Source organism: Calypte anna, chromosome 7, assembly GCF_003957555.1.
Source record: "Calypte anna isolate BGI_N300 chromosome 7, bCalAnn1_v1.p, whole genome shotgun sequence".
Lineage (NCBI taxonomy): Eukaryota > Metazoa > Chordata > Aves > Apodiformes > Trochilidae > Calypte > Calypte anna.
The window spans coordinates 22,916,466-22,933,272 of NC_044253.1; the positions used below are offsets into that span (position 1 = coordinate 22,916,466).

At 40.2% G+C, this 16,807-nt stretch overlaps 1 protein-coding gene across 2 annotated transcripts in view; it reads left to right on the plus strand.

Annotated features, from left to right (window-relative positions):
• MTX2 (metaxin 2) overlaps positions 1-12,749 on the plus strand; it is a 36,181-nt gene extending 23,432 nt beyond the window's left edge. Inside the window, exons 4-10 of one of the 2 annotated variants that reach the window (XM_030454584.1) lie at positions 4,212-4,284; positions 7,271-7,347; positions 7,957-8,049; positions 8,738-8,776; positions 9,195-9,320; positions 9,937-10,013; positions 12,242-12,749. In XM_030454584.1, the coding sequence (XP_030310444.1) occupies positions 4,212-4,284; positions 7,271-7,347; positions 7,957-8,049; positions 8,738-8,776; positions 9,195-9,320; positions 9,937-10,013; positions 12,242-12,452 (696 nt within the window). In that variant the 3' untranslated portion in view covers positions 12,453-12,749. The remainder of the gene's footprint in view (positions 1-4,211; positions 4,285-7,270; positions 7,348-7,956; positions 8,050-8,737; positions 8,777-9,194; positions 9,321-9,936; positions 10,014-12,241) is intronic. The other variant, XM_030454585.1, reaches the window with a different exon arrangement.
• Positions 12,750-16,807: the final 4,058 nt, after the last annotated feature.

Sequence of the window (16,807 nt, forward strand, 5' to 3'; positions counted from 1 at the left end):
AGTATGACAGTCTGTGCCCAGTTAAGTGTGTTTCTAGTTTAACTGTTACTGTCCTGCTTACCATTTCTAGGTGAATTTTCACAAGGGCTTGATGAACTGGCTTCTGTGTCACTTGGAATTCAGTTGGCCTCTTTCTGTCCCTTTTTAAGTCGATCAGCCAAATTTATGACGTTAACAATAATCTCTGGTGTAAGAGAATAAGCCTAGGCCCTTGATCTTTCAGATTGCTTAGCTTTTGGTGCCATGTCTTTGAAGGTGTGTTGATATCTTCATAAATCTCAGTAGAACTGCACTGGGGTGGTTTCAGCCTTCAGTCTCTCACCCTTCACTCCAAAGGCACTCAGGAGCTCAGCTCGCTTCCATTTGCTGATGGTTTCTCTCAAAAGCAGGGGTTTACTTGCCTGCTCAAATGATATATGTGAGGTACCCAAAAGGAAATGAGATGCTCTGAGCTGGAGTAATCAGTGTTCCACTGAATCTTGTATCAGAGTTGGAAGCCACAGCAGTCTGATAACATCTGCACACCAAATGTGCTGGTTCTTGACATTCTCCATGAGTGGTCAAAACAGGAACAAATCCTCCCTTGATCACTGGGCTAAAGCATTAAATGAGATAAAGACTCACAAAAATGTCTGTCCTGTATTCTCTCTGTGGGGTTTCTTTGATCTGTGCCAACTATTTTGGTAACAGTTAATGCCATTTGCTGATTTCTAGCATCAGTTAGTGTCTAAAATCTTATTTATCTAGTTGATTGCATCAGAAAAAATATTTGAGGTTTTCTGGCGGTGGATATTTGTAAGAATGCCTTGGTCATGAACCTTGTCTATCTCTTTTTCTAAGAGAAACCATGATTTCCATAAATACGAAATGCATTCACTGTGCTCAAAAATTCAAACCCACCTGTGTTGTTAATACCAGTAATTTTCAAAGCTTGTCAGTTCCTTCAGTGACAGAATGTAAGGAATCTCATAGTAATGCAAACTGTAAGGCTTATTTCCTAGGCAGAGCCCAATTTTAATCTTAAATCAGTCTTCAGTTTCTCAGGTTCAGTCCTGGTCTCCTATCTATGAAATGCTCACCACAACTGAAGATGACTATGCCAGGGAAGTTTTCTCAGGTTTTTGGTTTGGTGTTCACTATAGGGTCGTTCTGAAAATTTTCAAAAAACTGTTTAACCTCACTGACGGTAGGCTGACTTATTTCTAAGTGTAACAGAACCTACATTTTATTATGCATAGTAGCTAACATTTTTATTTAGGTAATACTTGTTTCCCCATTAGAGCTCAGTTCTAGTTAAACCTCCTCTCTCCTGTTTTCTATGAAATGCAAAAAAGGCACATGGAGCCAGCATGTTTCCATTTCCCAGATGCCAAAATGACAGTGTAATCTTGATCCCCTTTGCACTAGGCCACAGGCTGAGGGAGAATTTTCCTGCCAAATGTAATAATTGTCAATATTTCTTGGTCTGTGGATGTTTACGGAGAAGGAGAGAGAAAGGTCAGATTCAGATTGTCAATGTAAACTTGGCTGAACTCTTCACACTGAAAAGGTTTTATTTTTGATTTAGTTTTTATGCTGTTTTTCACAGTCACAAACTGGTTTTGTCAGAAACCTTGTACTATGGAGGAGCTGCTGTATGACGTGACGTATAGTAGGAAAGAAGTTTCTGAAGCAGCTCATGTCAACCAAGTGTTCTGTGTCACTATGCCTCATTTTTTACATGCTGATTTGAAAAAGTAAAAATAGTTCTTTGATTCACCTCCTTTTGCTTAAATTTCCTCTGCACTTTAAGGCTTCTCAGTTATTAATGTATTGCTCTAACTCCAGTGCCATTCAGACTTTTTTCTTCTGAACTTGCATTGTGAATAATGCCTGGCAGTTACAGAGTTCATCTCCACCTTAATGCAGACTTGCATAATAATTTTAGTGCCTTACTGTGAAATAAATTAATTTGATAAGCCTAGAGTTAATGGAACTTCACATGTTTTTGAGATGAAATTTGACATCTAAGCATTAAGTAGTATGGGAGAAGTTTACTCCTTCCACTAAAAGGTTACATTCTTTGGAGGTGTCGTTTGATGCCATCAGTTCCAGTGCAGCATAGTGCTGTTGAGATGGTGTTAGCTACTGCCAGAGCTTTCAGAAGAAGGAAGTCTGTGTACCAGGTGAGTTAGAAGTTTCTGGTGAGCTAGATTGTGTCCAGAAAAGGCATAGGAGCATGTATTTAATCTAAATCAAAGTCTCTGCATCGTTGTGTGTATTTCCAAAGGAGTTGTATATGAAGCCCCAGTTTGGGCTGAAGACATGATGCATGTAACAGTAGCTGGAGCAGCCTGGACATTGCTAGATCCTGCAGAGCCAGCAAGCAAAGGAAGAGATCTTGGACTGAGACAGACCAATGCTTTAAATTTAAGAATTAGTCCTTTGGGTATTCTTACTGATTTTCATGGAGTTAGGGATGCTAAGACAGCAAGAGCCTAAGTTTTTGGTGGACTCTGATGGGCGCACAGACTTAGAAAGTGGTGGTGTCAAACATGGCCAGTGCCTTATATTTTTTGGGGGGTAAGAGTTGCACCATTAAGCATTAAGTAGTAGAGATTCTAGTTGGGATGAAGCACCAGCTTATTGCTAAACAGGGCAGAACCTGCAGTATTTGGCTTCTATTGACCATGACTAGTACTGTCTCTTTATATATGTGTGTTTCTAGCTCTCTGCATGTATATGTATAGTAATTGACTCTCAAGCAATCCTTTAAGGTAGAGTTAGGCTGAGGAAATCAAAAGGTACAGAAAAACAGGTTTCTGATGGATTTTGCTGAGCCTCCACAATTCTTAGGCAGGCTCTTGTCAGCCATAATCAATGTCTTGAGTTGCAGCTTGTGACCATAGTTCTTGCTTAAAATTGTGATTTGGGTTTGAATTAGGTCATCTATATTTGCAAGAGCCAAATGTCGTAATGGAGCATGCAGTTCTTGGATTTGGTTGGAAAAGGACCAAAGATTTTGGCTTTGTTTCTCTGGATTGGGTTGGGGTTTGGGAATAAAGGACTTGAAGAATGTAGGAGACAGGAGAGGGGTTGTTCGGGTTATTTTTGTTTGCTTTGTGGATACTACGGAAGCCAAAAAGTTAGGAATGGGGCTGATGCCGCTGTTAGTTCATGCCTTTTTTATGGTCTCATTTAGTGCAGAGGTGAACAATCTCACTGTTAAGGTTTAGGTTACTGTAAATCCTGTGATCAGGGTCTGAACAGCTAAAGCTGTGAGAGTGCAGTTTACTGCCAGACCCTGCAATCTGAAGAGCTAGGAGGAGGCTCATGTAGAAAGTGCTGTGTTATAGCAGGACTTTTTCTTCATGGTGGTAGCCTTATTGGTGCAGGCTTTTCACCTCAAGCCACTGTGGATAAATAGTTGTAATTTTGGAATCTGAAATTGTGACCTGTCTAATTGCAAAGACAAAATGATAGATTTAGCTGAGTTGTGAGAGACTCTAGAGATTAAGAGGTTCCTTATTTGCCATGATCTGTCCAAATTGCAAGTATTTTTCATCATATTTTGGGTATTTCAACAGAAACACACTCAAGATTTTGTGGTGATGTCAGGTGCTGAGAAAATTCAGTATCCTACTGAGACTGTTTTCCATCTAAGATTACAGATAGGACGAAACACTAAATTAGTCATTCATGGTCTCCGTGACTCACATAAATTAAAGATAATAAATACTTCCTCCCAAAGCAGATTTGTGCTCTGACAGTATTGTAGAGCAAAACTTTTGATAGCTTTTCTAACTATGTGGAAAGGTGCGGTGTGTGTTTGCCATATTACAAAACATGAACTTGGTTAGCCAGCTTTAGCCAGAAGAAGTAAGTACTATGATTTTCAGGGGAGGCAAAATGCCACCTATTTTTGGACAGCTTCAGCACTATTGTGTCTGCTGGATACTGCTTCTTTGCTTGTCTTGAAAAAAGAGTAAAAATAGATGAAACTTCATTAAAAGAATGCCAGTCAGTGACTGGATGATAAACAGGTATCAGATAAAGTTAAAGAAACCTTTTTTTTTCTTTTACCTACCCTTCTTCCTAAAAGCAGCATGCAAGCAGCCATACTTCAGAAGTGTATGTATGCTAGGAGCAAGCTAAAACATAGATGTATTGAGAACACATTTGTTTGTCACTGGTGTATTAACTGCTTTTCAAATGCTACTCTTTATTTCCAGGCCTTTTTGCAAATGTGTAATCTGCCAGTCCAGGTGGTTTGCAGGGCAAATGCTGAGTACATGTCCCCATCTGGTAAGTGTGGCCTTCATTTAGATGACTACGTTATATCTCCATTTTGATACCATAGCAACTATGCCTTGTGTTGCTGATAACAGTCGGTCAGTGCGACTGTGTGTGTGTTGCCTTCCCCCCTCCTCTCCTGTGCAGTTTCTCCTCTGCAAACAATTAAAACAGTCGGATGCAAAATAACATTGGCATGGTGTGTAGCAGTGCCTGTGAACATGGTACCTCTATAAAGCATTCAAGCAGTTCAAATGCCTGGTGAAAACCTTTTTTTCACGTGCCTGAGTGATTGGGGCCAGAAGCACAAAGACATACATTACCAAAAGTGGCTTTATTCTGCATCCAGGGAATATTCTGGTGAATGCTGTTATGTTTTTCCATTGCTGGGGTGGGACAGCACTGGAGAAAGGGTAACAAAAGAGTCTATCTGGGAGATGATTGCCAGGATGATGGTACAGGACAAGACTTAGCATTGTCACTGTTAAGGGTGACAGGCCATTTAAAATTTTCTTCTGGTCCATGAGGCTGGAAAAAAAAATCCAATAAATTAAGTATTAGAAAGGTACAGAGCCTGCCTTCTGCTGAGGATAACTGGTTGCCTAAAAACATGCAGAGCCCAGCTTCAAAGGTTGCCTATAAACTGGAGAGATTTGATGAACTCAGGGTCCAAAGGTCTGGCAGTCCTCACACTCTGTCCCAGATTTTTCTTGTGTGACAAAATACTTATCGATTACCTGGCTCTGGTTAGTGACTACCACATGGAAGTGCCTGTTGGTATTATGTCTGTCTGCCAGCTGTATGGGTTCTGCTGCTCCTGCTACTGGTATTTTGTCAAACCAGTAGAATTATGCTGTTTTTTAAAAAAAGAGTTGCTTGGCAGTAGTGAAAAAAACGGTGAAGTATAGAGGAAAAAAATTACTTATTAGTAAGTAAAGGTAGCTTTGAACTGCTAAATCCAGGCACAGAGGAGCATCTTGCCTGTGCAGGAGTAGAACTGGTGACAGTTTCATGTTTTTGCTTCTCTGCCACTTGCACACCATGTCCACACTTGCTGGCATCTGATGTTGTAATTTGGGTTTGAACACTTCCTTCTGATCAAAATAGGGAGCACAGAAGGGAAAAATACACTGCTGTAGGTAGGAATATGTGTATTCTTTCTGCCCTTTCTCCTAGAGTCCTTATTGTTTTTATTCACTTACCCCATTTCCTTTCTTTATATTGCTTCTTCAGTGGTAATTCAGACGTTTTCATTTGTTCAGTTCTCCCTTCCCCATGACACAGTCTGACAGCAGCAGCCGACAAAGATCTGCATCTCATAACTTTTGAGGGAAGGTTATTTATCTCACAGTCATTGAAGTAATGAAACCCATTCTGATGGAGTCAAAGTATGATACCAAAGGGTTGTCTTGGTGTGTGAAGTACAGTCTGACTGAATTCTGCAGCACAGAGAGCTCTGTGCTTTCTTCCACAACATGTAATGTGTGGGTGCAGATGAAGCCTTTGTTGGTGTGATGCACTTCATTTATTAACCCTAGGGTGATCAAGCCATTGAGTGAATTTCGTGATAAAAACCGTGACTGAATTTGCTGTTAGCATGAACTGTGTTTGAGCCAGGCCTGACAGTATTTTGTTTGTGTTTCAGTGAAGAGTAAATATGTTGCCAATAACACATTTGGAGTCAAGCAGCTACTGATCTTGCTCTTTGGGCTGTCTGTTGACAGCAGAGTTTGCCCACAGTGAGAGAGGTGGGGAGGTAAAAGGATGCTGTGCACCATTGCACTGGGCAGCCTCATTTACTGCCCATGGGATGGAGGATGTTTTTAGTCATAAAAGCATCTAGCATTTATCTCCATCTTATGGATTGTTTCAATCATGTGAATAATCCTAAAAGAGTAGGTCTTAAATATAAGGTTGATGGTTGTCGATTGCACTTGGATGAAGATTTGCAGGACAGGCAGCCTGGTTATGGTGGACTGGAGCAGGAGCCCTCAGCTTCACACATTGAGAGCTGGAAAAAGGGGCATAAAGTAGTATCTGTCATTCTTCACAGCTTGCTGTGTGTAACAGGGCTTCCTCTTGTATCACTGCCTGCCATAAAGCTTTGTCTCAGTTCTGTGTGTAAGAGCAGTTACTTTACAGACAAGGTGGTGTGTATACACTTGGGAGCCCTTCTCACCCCCACGGGTGACTGGTCTTCTTTGGAGGATTGGCTGTATTAGCCCTGCTCCGTGCTGGACCCTCAGGTCTTAGCTTCATGGGCTGACTGTTGAGCCTTAATAATATTAAGCTTTAACCCCATTTTGCCTCCATGATGATGAAGCAGTTCTTTCCCCCTCCCAGCCCTTCAGATTGTGAAGCTGTGGGTCTCATACTGAGAACTTTCTTCTCAGCCAAGGAGCTGAAAATGCCAGCTCACAAATAGAGAGTGAAGACTGTAGCAGCCCCCAGGAGTCAGCTGGCCAAGTTGTTGGAAATCTGAAGGATAAGAGAAGGGAGAGTCAGGATCCTGCCTTTGCTGAGTGTGCATTTGCCCTTCCCCCTGCTTGCTTTCCTGGGCACCCTGCCATATCTCCTGTCATCCTTTCAGCAGCCCCTTTCCCTGCCAGTGGATTAGAAGGGAGGGTGGGAACTTGTGTCACACAACTAGCCAAGGGCTCTGTCTGCTTTCCTGGGATTTTCCAGCTGTGCTTCAGAGAAATGTTGAATTAAGCCTTTCCAACAAAGTAAAGTCCATTAGTAAAATACAAGGCAATAGATCTCAGTAACTTTGAAACAGACAATCACTAGTATTTCATGTTGAAGATGTTCAGGAGGAGGAAAATGTTTGTTATTACATTCAGTGGGTGAGCTCTGTATGTTAGAGCTTTACCTGTGCTCATTTGGAAAAGCACACTGATGTTTAGGTGTTCCTGCAATGTTTAATTGCTTTGAAAATTGTAAATGATGTTTTACATGCATAAAAAGTGCTTACTAAAATACTTTTCTCATTTTGCAGGCAAAGTACCCTTTATTCACGTGGGAAATCAAGTAGTATCTGAACTTGGGCCCATAGTCCAGTTTGTAAAAGCCAAGGTAATAACCCTGTTTTCATCAATCAGTGAATAACATGTTAATCCTCCTTAGCGTTGGAATAGGAGTTTGTTGAGGTGGAAATGTTTTTCTTTGTAATTTACTCAAATTCTGGAAGTAAATTCAATGCAGGACAGCTGCATATCAGTGCCAGGTTCTAAGACTGTTTTCTTAAACCGTGAACTGGCTGGTTTAAGTCTTGAAACATCAGATACTGTTCAAATTTGCTTTTGCTCCACTCCACTGCCATCCCCTGTATTTTAAAAAAATACAGTTTTTTCACTGCGCAGTTGTTAAAGCTGTATCACATATGTAAATTTGTATTAGAGATTAACTAAGCAGGAGGCTGTGTGCTCAAACTGTGTTCATCTGTAACTGATAACAGTCTGCATTTCTTAAAGTTTGATTATGTTACATTATGATGATTTCTTTTTAATTCTAAAGGGCATTGTATGTAAAAATTGCATATGTAATTTGTTACTGAACTATGTAAGAGATCAGGATCCAAGCCAAAGCTCATTGTCTTCAGAGGTCCTTGTGTCAGGCATTGCTGAATAGTCCAATATCCTTTCTTACATGTGTGGTGGTTTTTTTCTTTTCTTTCCCCATTAGGGCCATTCTCTCAGTGATGGGTTGGATGAAGTCCAAAAAGCTGAGATGAAAGCCTACATGGAATTAGTCAATAATATGCTCTTGACTGCAGAGGTACAGCAAACCCCACAGTAACTCCACACACTTACAGAAGAGGCTATAGGCAAGAAAACTTTAGGATTTTCCCCCTATGTTGGAAGTACTGCTTGTTCTTACATTACATTGTCAACTTTTGTGGTGAGAGGAGGCAGGAGTAATTTCTCTGTACTCTGTGGATCACTTACTGAAGTGTTCTTGTAGACACAAGCCATGTGTATGATTCCCCTCTCCTAAGCGAAGTGTGTCACACAGCCACCTGGAAAGTGCCAGTGGTTCCTGGGGTCCTGCCCCACCCACAGCTGGTCAGGAGCCCTGCTGTCACCTTCCACAGAGTGGTACTCACCCACTTAGGGGGGGGCTGGGATCCCCTGGGGTTCCTTTCCAGTTACACATGTGACATAATCCTGGTGTGGGAACAGTGATGGAAATGCTGCCGAGCTGAGGGTGGCTGCGGGCTGAGGGCTGGTAGGTAACCTGTGTGCTGAGCTGGGTGCAGTGTGGGAAGCCTCAGCTTGCTTCTTGTAGTAAAGACCAACAGCTGGGCTTTTGCTTTCCAGATTTAATTTCATTTCTACATCCAGAGGTCTAACAGAATGAATGAAATTTAATCTAATACAGAAAAGAAAATTCTGCTTGTGAGAAATGATTGTCTCTGTATTCTCCTTTATTAGGAAGTTTTAGTAAGTGTTCTCTCTGTTCCTAGCTCTATCTCCAGTGGTGTGATGATGTTACAGTAGAGGAGGTGAGTGGTTCTAAAGCATTTATCTTAATTAAAATTTAATGAGAAAACACTTTTGCTCACAATTGCAAGTCCCTACTCATAAATGAAACATGGAGGTTTATACCATTAATGATAGTCTTTTCACTTTAATTTTGCTTGCATATACATTTTAGGGAAGTTTTGTCATTACTGTAGGTAGCTGACTGCAGAATAGATACAGGTTTTGAATGTGTTTCTGAAGCAGTAGCTTTAAATGCTTGTGCTGAAAACATAAATAAACAAATAACATAAAGCAAACAATTTCCTCCTGCCATACAACTCCCTTTCTCTTTTGCAGCCCCCTTTCTGATAGAAATATTTGAATATTAGCTATTTGGTGCTTAGAGGCTTCTGTATTTGCTTATGTGGTAACACAGTACTTTTCTGTTTCTAAACAAAGATCACTCACCCAAGGTATGGTTCTCCTTACCCGTGGCCTCTTAACCGCATTTTGTCCTATCAGAAGCAGTGGGAGGTGAGGAGAAAGATGAAAGCTATTGGATGGGCTGGAAAAACACTTGAACAGGTCAGTGTGAAAAGTGAAGCTTACTTCTTTACCTGGTTTTATTTTGTTATTTTTTTTTTTAGGCTTTAGATAGTAATTCTTTCTTGAAACAGATGTAGTAAAAACTATATTAACTATATTAAAACTTTATCTGGAGTCAGGTATTTGCCTTCAGCAGCAATATCTTATGGGAGGAAGTACGTTTTACCATCAGCATATGTCTCTGGTGATGTTGATTTAGGCTGTAGTCCCAAAAATAGACTGTAAGTTGTTCCTCTTCCTGTATGGCACTAATAGGCACGCCTGTTTGCAGGATTGTGGCTTCCCTTGTCAGAGGTCTGAGGGGAAAAAAAAGCAAAGCAGTTTTGAAGCATAAGTTAGTACCTTGCATTAAGCTAAGTCATAAATGTTATGGGAAGCACTTAATCAGAATTGCCTTACATCAAATGTTAGATTAAATAACACTTAGCTACCTGCCTACTATGTAGGTTTGGCTGACTTTAGCAGCTTTTAGTGATCCAACAGTGTATGTTCCTTGTTCCTACTGTTAGTGCAAGTACAGTAAGGAGGTTATTTTTCGCATTGTTGGTATTTCCTGATAATACAGATCTTCTCTATCTCTTGTGTGTTGTGATAGGTGCTTGAAGACGTAGATCAATGCTGTCAGGCACTCTCCCAGAGATTAGGAACACAACCATATTTCTTCAATAAGCAGTAAGTTACTCTTTACTGAAACATTACATATAGGTATGTGAGAATATGGATACATATCCATATATATATATTTATATGGAAAACTCCTGGTTTATTTTAATGCTACATGATTAGTAGCAGAAATACAAATATGTGACTGGATTATAAATATGAACACTTACACAGTTAGTTTCTTAATTAAAATTATATATTTATAGCTTTGCTTCAATTTCTTGCCTAAGGTTTTCTTCTAGGTAAAAGGGAGTGAGTGTACATCATGCTGTCCTGACCAGGGCAGCTTGTCTTGCCCTTTGTAAAACCAAAGGCAGTTCTGAGTGAATTAATGTAAAGGTACCCATGAGCTGTAAGAGCTGGGGAAGAAGCTAGCCTTGTATGGACAAAGCATTAGCTGCAAAAGATTCATATTGCCAGGGGAGAATAAAGGAACAGTCTGGCCTTCATGGAATTTCCTCTGCATTCATCAGTTTATTTCAGTTGCAAAATGCTTTTTAATTTCTCTCCCATGATTTAATATTTCTGAAACTTTATGAATTTAAATAACATCACATGAGCTTCCTCATGTCTTCTGTGCATAGATCAGGTTAGAAATGCTCAGGTCTGGACTTCAGTTAATTACATTTGGGTAGGGAGATGTCTTCAAGAGGCAGCATGTGGGGTTGGCTACTTTTCTGCATGTGTCTTTGCCCCTTAATCTTTTCAGGTTGAGGCTAGGTGGGTATTGTAAATTGAATGGATGCAGAAATATGCACTATAGAAGACAAGTTTGAATAGCTTCTTCTCAAATAGTTCTTAAACGTGGTATCTCCTACATCTTGATGTATTTGTAAAGAATTGTAGCTTGGGGTTTTTGGTTTTTCTTAACCAGGCTTTCTTGGTATAGTTTCAACCTTTAAGCTTTTTAGCTGTCTGAAATATTACTAAGAAAGCACATAGTCTAGTATTTTTCAGTCTGTGAGTTCTGGGAGTCTCCAGAAAGCAAATAAGAAAAGGAGACTGTTGCTGACAGGTTGCAAGTTTGTTATACAAGGGTCCACATCTCCACTGGAGATTTCTTAATGATACACAAATAGAAAGGCAAAATATTTATCCTGTAGAAAACGCTCATGCTGATTACCTTGAACACTAGTAAAGAAAACTCTTATTAATATAATATATTAATAATGTATAATCAATCAAGTCATTATTATAGTTATTATTTACAATGATTAATAGAAATTATATAATGCACAATTAATTAATTATACTATATTTAATCAATAAATAATAAATATTAATATATTTATATTTCAAAATATATTTGGAAGAAAATGTATTTGCACACATGCTACTTATATACAAAGGTCCAAGATGACAATTCAGAAGGCTTGTACTTAAAATGAGGTAGGACTAAAAACATTCAGTGGACCACTCTATCCCAAAATACTTGCTTTCTTCCAATATGTTTCCAGCTGCTGCCACTCTGGAGCTCCTTTTCTTACTGGTTCAGTAGTTTCTGACTGTTGAGAAGCACAAAAGGGAACAGGAGTTTTTTTCCATCCTCATTTTTTTTCCCCTTATGAAAGAATAGCTGGGTGTTTTTTATATACCTCTGCAGAGGAAAAACAAAACCCCCCTGGAAGAGTTGATAAGGATTTGTCTTTGTTGCTGAACTGAAAGGTGGAGCATGGGTTGATCTTGATCAGTAACTCTGCCCCTTCTAAGAAGTGTTATTTCCACATTTCCAAGCCATCATAGAATGGTTTGGGTTGGAAGGGGCTGTAAAGATCACCTAGTTCCAACCCTCCTGCATGGGCAGGTCAGACCAGGTCACTAGACCAGGTCAAGGCCCCATCCAGTTTGGCCTTGAACACTTCCAGGGATGGGGCAGCCACAGCTTCCTTGAGCAACCTGTTCCAGCATCATCTCACCACCCTCAAATAAAAGAATTTTTTCCTAATGTCTAACCTAAATCTCCCCTCTTCAAGTTGTAGGCCATTTCCCCCTGTCCTCTCACTACACCCTATGTTAAAAGTCCTATCCAAGCTTTCTTGTTGCCCTCCTTCAGATATTAAGATGCCACATTGAGAACTAGCAGTGTGCTTGTGTAGTGTATACACAGTTTTCATGCACTTGGTAAGTTCAGTGGTTCTGCCCAGTTCTTAGATTCCGTCACTATCTAAACATTCCTCACAACAGTGGGGATCAGGACTTGCTTTCCAAAATACCTGTTCTTTTTTCTGTTTTTACAGACCAACTGAATTAGATGCTTTGGTGTTTGGACATCTGTTCACAATCCTTACTACTCAACTAATCACTGATGAACTCTCAGAAAAAGTGAAAAACTACAGTAACCTCACAGCCTTTTGTCGGCGAATAGAGCAGCAGTACTTTGAGGGTCATGATAAAGACAGCTCTGCAACTGGAGCAGCCCGATCTGCCAAGAGGCCCTTACCAAAATAAGCATGTTGTTTGGTGCTTGGGGTGGATAGCATTTCAGTTTTGGGTTTTGTTGTTCAGTGGATTGATTATAAGAATGGAAATGTGTGTTAGCTATTTGAAGCTGCCAAATCATTCTGGAGCAAAAAAAAAAACCCACCTCTAAATGCAGTTTTTGTGTTGTAGAATACACTGCGCAAATTTAACCTGAAACAACTGTATGGGCACTTCTGTTTTAATAGCCTGTATGCCACTTACTCTAAAGTGACCTTGGAAAAATATTGTATCTGTATTAAAAAAAATAAAATAATTTAAAAAGTTTCTCTCTGATCTTTCTAAATGCCTTTCTTCCTAAGTTTTATGTCTGTGTAATTAATCTCTATGTAGTTAGTGAGTGGGATCCTGTTGGCAGGACATCTAGAAGACATTTGTATGGTTAAGTAGTTAGAATTATTAAGCTGGGACTGTAAGGACTTATTAGAGATCTTAAGTTTGCCTGCCTCAGCCAAAATTAATTCAGGAACTGAATGACAAAAACACCTCGGAGCTCTGCAGCACACAAGCAATGTGATTTTATTCAGTCAGTTCTTAATTTTGTGTCGAAGTAGCTCCTGGCTGTCATTACTACTTCTTAAATGTGTTTTGCCTCTGCTTTTATTTCTTGTCCACCTTTGGTTTTTGAATTTACAATTTTTTCTTCCTATGATTTCCCAGATTTTATCCTCAGCTTGTCTTGTTCTTTGTTTAAGAAATGAATCTGTCTCACTGGTTCCACTTCTGAACTTTGATGTACTTGCTGGGGTGGTTCTCATAGCAAGAGCACTTGGTATGAGCCTGTGGCTGGCATACCTTGGTTCTTCTGCCTCTGATTTATCTTGTACATGTAGGCACAATAATGCATTAGTAAACAAAGAAGCAACATTGTCATGCTCCAAAAACCCTGTCAATATGGAACTTCTCAAGGGAGAGTTCCTGTGTTTAGGCAAGGACTCAGTCAGCCTCTGGTATTTTTACAAACACATGAAACAGCACTACTCTGTTCTGCTGTGTCTGTTGTACTTGACACTTTTCCAAAAGCACAAACAACCTCAGGAATGTAGTGGTGGCAAAACTGGTCCTCCTGCTCTAAGTTCTGGGCACATCCAGGAGCCAGCTCAAGCTGTCTGGCAAGTCGGAACCGTTGTGTTTTCTTACGATGAAATGTATTCCTTTGACTGTGCTTCTCAGTGCCAAAATACTTAATGGCTTGAACTGGTTATTCAATCATAGTGAGATTTTCTGCTGCCATTTCTTTCTCTTGTAAAAACTGAGCAGAAAGAAGCTGCCTCCCTTGAACTGGCCGGGTCTCTCTTGACTCTGGCTTACTCTGGAGTAAACCACCACTGTTTACTTGTTCCCTGTTGGGGAGCACTGTTGTCAGCTCAGCTGGCAAATGGAGCTGGATATTTACTGCCTGCATGGTGATACAGGAGTCAGACTGACATAAGTATCAATGCATAAAGGAGTTAAAACAGTCTTGGCCTTCGATCCAATTACTCTTGCCAGGAGAGGAAAATTTCCCTTGTTCTGCATTTAGGTCTTAACATTTTACACATGTACTTTGAATACCTTTTCAAATGAAATCCCATTGACTCCTCACTGCTTAGTGACAATTTCTGCTATCAAAGCAGTCAGTAGCTGAGAACACAGCTGCTTCTTTTGAACCTCCTTTTCTTCATTAATGCTACTTCTCGAAAAAATTAAAGGGAATGTTTTGTGTAGTTTTTATAAGTTTGGAGAGAATATTATACTCCTACTTAGAGAAAAAAACCCCAGTCTTCATTAGTCTCTAAAGCTAGCAGTACCACAGTGATGGGTAAATCTGTGTAAAAACAGGCATCTTAATCCAGAGCAATTAAACTTGCCTTTTACCTCCTATTTGCGGAGCACCATTCATGAGTAATGATCTTAACCTAGCTTCTGTACTTTTGGACTGAACAACACGAATAATTGACTTAATGGATTTCCAAACCCATGTATGCACAGGCATTAATTTATATGCAGTCTGAAAATGTGCAAGTGGACATGTGTTCCTTCCTTTTCAAGGGTGCAGTGGCCATTAGAAAACTTGGAACCAAATTTTAGTAATTGCTTTGAGACAGCTTAGAATTAAACCATGTTTTTTTATATTTTAACAAGTTTCTGTGAGACAGAGCAAGCACTGGTAATACAGCCCTCTGAATGCTGAACAGAGAGTTATTGCAAATTCTGTCTGGTGACAGCAAGCTTCGTAACTTCAGAGGGCAAGAACCAAGAACCCCGGTAAGGTAGCCATACGCATTAACCCATTTTGAATGTCTCATCTGGAAGATATACTCAGGTGCTGTGGAAGTGGTGTGAAAAGAGATATTGGTGTGTTATGAACAAAGTTTGTGTTAATCCACCTGAGGTACTCAGGCTGCACTGAAGGATACAGACAGGCAAATAAGTTTTCAGTACTGAAGGGAGAGAACAGACCAGACTGAGCGTTAGAAGTTAAACTGAATAGTTTCTGAAATTTTAACCACCCTTCATTCCTTCTGTGTGACTTTGATAGCAATTAGTAAATAAAAACTTAAGTGGGAAAAAGCATTCTTTACTCCCTTGACTGAAGAGCATACTTTCTACACAGCATGTTTGTGACAGGGCTGGTTTATAGTTCAGGCTGCATCTCATTCTAAGTGATACCTGCACTTAAAACTATGAGGAAAATGTTGGCCTTGCTCTTGGTGTTGAAAATAGCTCCTAAAATCCTACACAAAGGACACTCTTTATGCTCTGTAAGTACGAGAATCCATGATGCTTTTTAAAAATGACATGGCCATCTTATGACGTGTTACAGGGCATGCGAAGCACTGAGGACCAAAGCCTGTAAGTTGTGCTTTGACTCTGGGAAGCCACAATCCTATAAAGGACACTGATGCTGATTGCTCCTGAAATGCTGTGCACAGTTCAAGAAAAAGAATGAAAACTTGAAACAAGACCAGCAATAAAACCACTTAAGGGTGGAAATATCCAAACCAACCCAAACCAAGTAATTTTTCTAGCAAGGGAGTTGAACAAGTCAACCAAGCTGCCTTAACCCAGGCCAAGGAGAGAGGCTTTCTCTTGGTTTGAGTGACCCTCTAGTAGGCAAGGCTGTGCAAGTGCAGTTTGTGAGAATTTTACTCTTGGCTTGTGTGTTTTTCCAGATCTCCTGTGGCTGACACGTAATTGTTGCAGCAGAGGCAGGAATCAGTCCAGGAAAGCCTGTGGTATCACATACAGCAGGACAGTGTGGATGATGGTTTTCTTTCCTAGCTTTTCAAGCTTAAAAATCCCAAGCTCCCAGAAGCTATTTTAGGTGAAGAATACAAACAGCTGCAACTTCTTAGGTTTCCCCAAAATAACACAAAAATTAGATTTCTAACAGAAAGAATGTCAGGAGCAGCTACACTATGGCTCAAAATGTGCCACCAGGAACTGCAGAAGCCACTTAACCAGAACAGTAACAAATTTGTAGGAGAGCTCCAAACTACACGTGAATAGACATTACAGAGGCTGAACAATGTATAACCTGGCCATGGTTGTTTGCTTCTTGCAGTCTTTTTGTTCCACAAATTAATAGCATGATGTGAAGATGCTCAAATTGTACTAAATGCTAGTTGGAAAGTTGCAGATGCTTTCCTTACTTGATGGAACTAAAATAATTGGGAAAGACATGGTGGAAACAGGACTGCTCCTCCATTCCTGAGATATTTCTGTGGGGTTTTGGAAGGGGTTAATCTTAACTAAGCACAGACCCAGCTCAGCAGTTACCTGCTCCTATCATTGCTGCTTTCTGGTGTCTGCCTCTATCAGGAGCCCATGGTGCCAGTTCCAGGTGCTGTGAAGGTCTTATTTGCCTGACCAGCACAGCATTGTGTACACAGCTAAACTGTGGACCCCACATACCCTGCACATTGCATATACAGCACAGAACATACAACAACCATCCTGCACCACCTGCAAACCAGACTGTGGCCAGAATTTCAGCTACAGGCTAATTTATAGTATTGGATCATTGGTTCTAGCTGACAGTCCCTGGTTTTCTGATTCTTCTCTGAAGAAAGCTCTCCTTGATGGGGAAGTCTCTGATGCTATGTTTTATGATGCTGTGATGAAGTTTCAAAGCAGACATTATGTGGTAGCAGCTTTTGCTAGGATCTATCACTCTTCATGTATCAGTAAAAATTCTGTTATTGAGTGTTGTTAATGAGACATTGTCTGCCTTTTATTTTGTTTTCCCTCCTTCTTCCCAGGGAAGAAAAATAACCTGGCAATCTCCTTCTCAAATGTACTTAAAGCTCAATGTTGTAGAAAAAAAAAAAAGAGCCTAGCAC